The sequence below is a fragment of the Acanthisitta chloris genome, unplaced genomic scaffold (genome assembly GCF_000695815.1).
Source record: "Acanthisitta chloris isolate BGI_N310 unplaced genomic scaffold, ASM69581v1 scaffold41640, whole genome shotgun sequence".
In the NCBI taxonomy this organism is placed as follows: domain Eukaryota; kingdom Metazoa; phylum Chordata; class Aves; order Passeriformes; family Acanthisittidae; genus Acanthisitta; species Acanthisitta chloris.
In genome coordinates, this window is record NW_008654055.1 from 1,031 (window position 1) to 4,995 (window position 3,965).

Genomic DNA, 3,965 nt, shown 5'->3' on the forward strand with positions numbered 1-3,965 from the left:
GTGGGTGGAGTGGCGCCGGCAGGCAGCCAGCCCTCTTTGGACTTGTCAAGTGGGTTCTTGTCAGCTGGGTGCAGGTGGCAGCCTGCCTTGCCCTTGGCCATGGCATGCAGGTGGTTTTCTTGCTTTGGTCTTGGATCTTGTTCTTTTGCATCTAAGTCCTGGTGCAAAGATGCTTTCGAGCTGCATTGCAAAGTGTTCTCCTTGTCAGCTCTGCGAGGAGGGGTCACCGCAAAGCCAGGATCCCAGGACTCTTCCGGCAGAGCCCTGAAAGAGCTCTTTTGGGACCCCAGACAGCTGTCTAAGCTGTCCTCACTGCCATTCACATTTGCCACTTTGACTGAGATATAACCTTCCACGAGAGTCTTACCTGCTAGGTGCTCTTTATTGTCCTCACACTTTCTGACACCAGCTTCTTGCTCGTGTCCAGCAGCTTGCTGCCCTTCCAGGCTCTTTGTGGCATGATGGAAATTCAAAGAGGAAGAGTTCAAGGTGCTGAGGTATCCTTGGGTGGAGCTATCCTTTGGACTAGCAGAGCGAAGCCTGGTGACGGGGAGCTCATAGAAGTCCCTTCTCAAAGCAGGACTGGAGCTCTCTGCTCTGTCCAGAGACTTCAGTTCCGCTGGCTGCTTCGGGACTTGTCCCATAACATGCAAGGGGCCATCGGACCCTGACTGTCCTGGGTCCAAGGCAGAAGGGAGCTTTGATTCAGTACAAATAGCACCCTTATCCTGATTTTCAGTGCTTCGCTGGCTACAACCAGAGCCACAAGTAGAGGCCTCCATGGTCTCAGATTCAGACAACTGCTGGCCGTCAGAGTCTGGTTGTACTTCAGTGTATATGTCGTTTAGCACACGAATGAACTGCTTCTGGTGATGTGTACACAGTCTGACCATAAATTTTTCCAGTGGAGACTTCGGCTGATTGTTAGAGTCTATTGCTATTGTCTCTGCTGCATCCTCACTAGAGAGACAAAGAGAGAAGGAATCAGTAACATATCCCAGGGAATAAAAGTCTATGCTGCAAAACCAGAATAACCCTGCTCCTCCCACTTATGCACAATGCTTGCCTGACCTCCAGGTGAGATCAAGCATCCTGTTTTCCTGGGGCTGGCAGGTGGTCCCTTCAGTCCCAGCACGCACACTTGTGTGTGCATACTGCTGGCAGGACACGGACTGCGCTTTTCTTTGTCTCCCACTGCCAGAGCATCCATAATTACACTTCTGCCTAGGACATCTCAGTGTCTAGGTACCATGTCACATGTTCAAAGCGAACCTAAAATGAAGCAGATTTAGTATCTGCGCATCACCCAGTGTAGAAGGTCCAGCACTTCTGGGACCCACCAGGATGGCTGAATACCTCTGCACACTCACTCTGCACTGCCAAACTAGGTGGGAGCACAGCAGCATCCCAGCTGGACAGCCAGATGCCAGGAATCTTGAACTATTTGAAGTCATCAAATTCTGCTTATAACTCAGTGGCAGAGGATGAACTGGGACAAACTGAGATCTGAGCCTCCTCTGTAATCAGTACAGCAATTTTGGTGAGCTCCCAGCCTGCAGGATGTGCGGACAGCAACACACCCCGTGGAGTGCAGTGCTGTGCCATTCACACTGACCTTTGATTAGCTGCCATTTAATAAAGCATTTCTGCAGCTGATGGGCTGTCAGCACACAGTGGTGGTGCAGAAAGGTGGGCTTCTACAACACATAGGCACTGCTGCTAGCTAATGCTCAAACCTGCTTGGCAGAGGTAATTAATAAGGGCTTACTGGCAGAGAGGTTAAGGGATAATTACCCAGTGTTTGCATGAACTCCTCAGGAGTGCCATGCCAGGTGCTGTTATCGAGACCATATCTGCTCCCAACGGCAGCACAGGTGATTCCCACCCAGTCCTGACTACACCAAGGGGACCCCGCACCTTGGCACCCACACTGCCTGACACAGGATCTTTGCCAGCAATGTCAGGTTGCTTTGCAGTAACAGTTGCACTTTGCACCTCTTGGCCTTGTACTTGAGGAGCGAAAGTCCTTTCTTCCCCTATAGCTTTGCTCTTCCATGCCAGCATCAGACACTGACCTCACCCACTCGTCTGGGTTAAGGGGGGTGACACCTATCACAGGGTTCAGGGCCTTAGTGGGGAAAAGCAGCTTCATCTGGAAAGGGGTTTCCCTCTCCACACTGGCAGGCACAGGACTTGACAGGTGGATGAGGAGGAAGAGCCCAGCTCAGAGGAGCCATCAGCAGAGAAACGGATAGGGGACAGCCAGTATGCTGAAGCCAGCCCTGGGCAGCCCTCACCTGCTCCTTACTTACTGCTTGTGGCTGCTTTCTTTGAACTGACAAGCACTGGAGAAGCACCTCCAGTGTCCTGCTTCCCTCGGCTGATGGGCAGGGACAGCCATCTGTGCCCGCTTTGGGCTCAGGGCTGGCCAGGTCTCCTCTTCACCCAGAAATGCCAGGCTGCAGCCAAGCCTGCCCTGAGCAGCTGCTAGCCAGCTCTTTGCTTTCCAGTTTGCCCAAGCATGACGAGTTTTAAGCATAACGAGGCTTTGCCTCTCAATCACAGCCACTCGGTTTCCTTAAAGGCTTCTTGGGCAGGGTTTTCCCAAAACCACCTGGAAAGGCTGAGTGAGTTCAGCACACCGAATATATTCTGGCACCTCCAGAATGTACTCCCAGGGTTAGAGATAAAACAACATACCTTGAGACTGCTTTACTACACCCAGGTGAGAAAAATGCCCTCCAGCAACCGTCTCGACTGGTTCTACCTGGTGCTGCGATGGCTTTCAATTTGCAACGCCTGGGATTAGTTTAAATAAAAATATTCAGGTATAACCTGGCCCCTCGCCAGAGCCCTGCATGGGAAGGGTTGTCAGCCAGGATCTATTACATAGCCCAGCTCCTCCCCTTGCCCTGCTGAATAACAAAAGGGATAAAAAACCTTTCAACGTCCCTGGGCTTGGAGCAGGAGGGTTCTTGAAGAGGCAGAGCTCAGCATAATTTTTTTCCACCTTTGGCAAAGAGGGTGGTTACTCTTCCCTCACCTGCTCACAAGCCCAGCTCTGAAGAGCAGCAGCAATCTTCCCCCAGGGAGCCTGAATTTATAAGAGCAGCAGCAGAGGTGGGGCCCTGCCCCAGCCCATCCCACCACCACATTTCCTGGACAGCTGTGGGAAGGAGTTATGGTGGCAAAACAGCTAACTCCCTTCTTGCCAGCACACCTTTGGGTGCCCTGCTCGTATGGCAGAAGGGACCTGGGCTCCCTGATCCTAAAGGCTCCAGTGACATTTCTGCCTGGCCTTCACCTTGTTTCTCCTTCTGAAGTGTGACTGAGGCCTTGGTGCTCATTGTCACCTTAATTACCCCACTGTACTTCAAGGACTCAGAGATACACACAGCTTGTCAAGCTTTAAATTTAAAAAGCAGAGATAAATATTTTTTCCTGCTTGATAAAGGAAATGATTGCATTCAGCTTCGATGCCCTTTCTCCTTAGAAGACCCGTCTCACACTCGGTGACACAGTTCACCTGCTTCTGCAGACATGTTGTGTCAGAGTCCTCTGCTATCATGCCACCTTGGCTCCAAAATGAGCTGCAGCTTCTCACCTTGAGCTCATCTGCTCCTGCAGTACCCAGCTCACTGCTGTTTACAGGCAGTATTGCCTTTTTCTGTGTGTCTGAGGATAACCTCGGGACAGAGTTCTCCATGCCACCTGCAGCAGTGCTCTGAGCATCGCTGGGTCCCACCTCTGTCCTTCCTCTCCCTGCCCCTGGAGGGTGCTGAGCCACAGCTTGTGCCTCTCTATTCCCAGATCTTCCAGACACAGCTCTGTGCTCACTGGGGCCTGCTAATCTGTGTGCCTTGGTGCCTGTACAGCATTTCCCACCATTCCTGTCTGTTCTGGCTATTACTATTAAATAAAACATGCCATGGGCATTCTCTTGCCAGGCAGCCAATGGACGCAGG

The 3,965-nt window shown here is 51.8% G+C and overlaps 1 protein-coding gene across 1 annotated transcript in view; it reads right to left on the reverse strand.

Moving 5' to 3' along the window:
- LOC103810276 (uncharacterized protein C10orf12-like) overlaps positions 1–893 on the reverse strand; it is a gene marked incomplete at its 3' end in the record, with an annotated part of 1,506 nt that extends 613 nt beyond the window's left edge. The window contains exon 1 of the mRNA XM_009083178.1: positions 17–893. Coding sequence (XP_009081426.1) covers positions 17–893 — 877 coding nt within the window. The remainder of the gene's footprint in view (positions 1–16) is intronic.
- Positions 894–3,965: the final 3,072 nt, after the last annotated feature.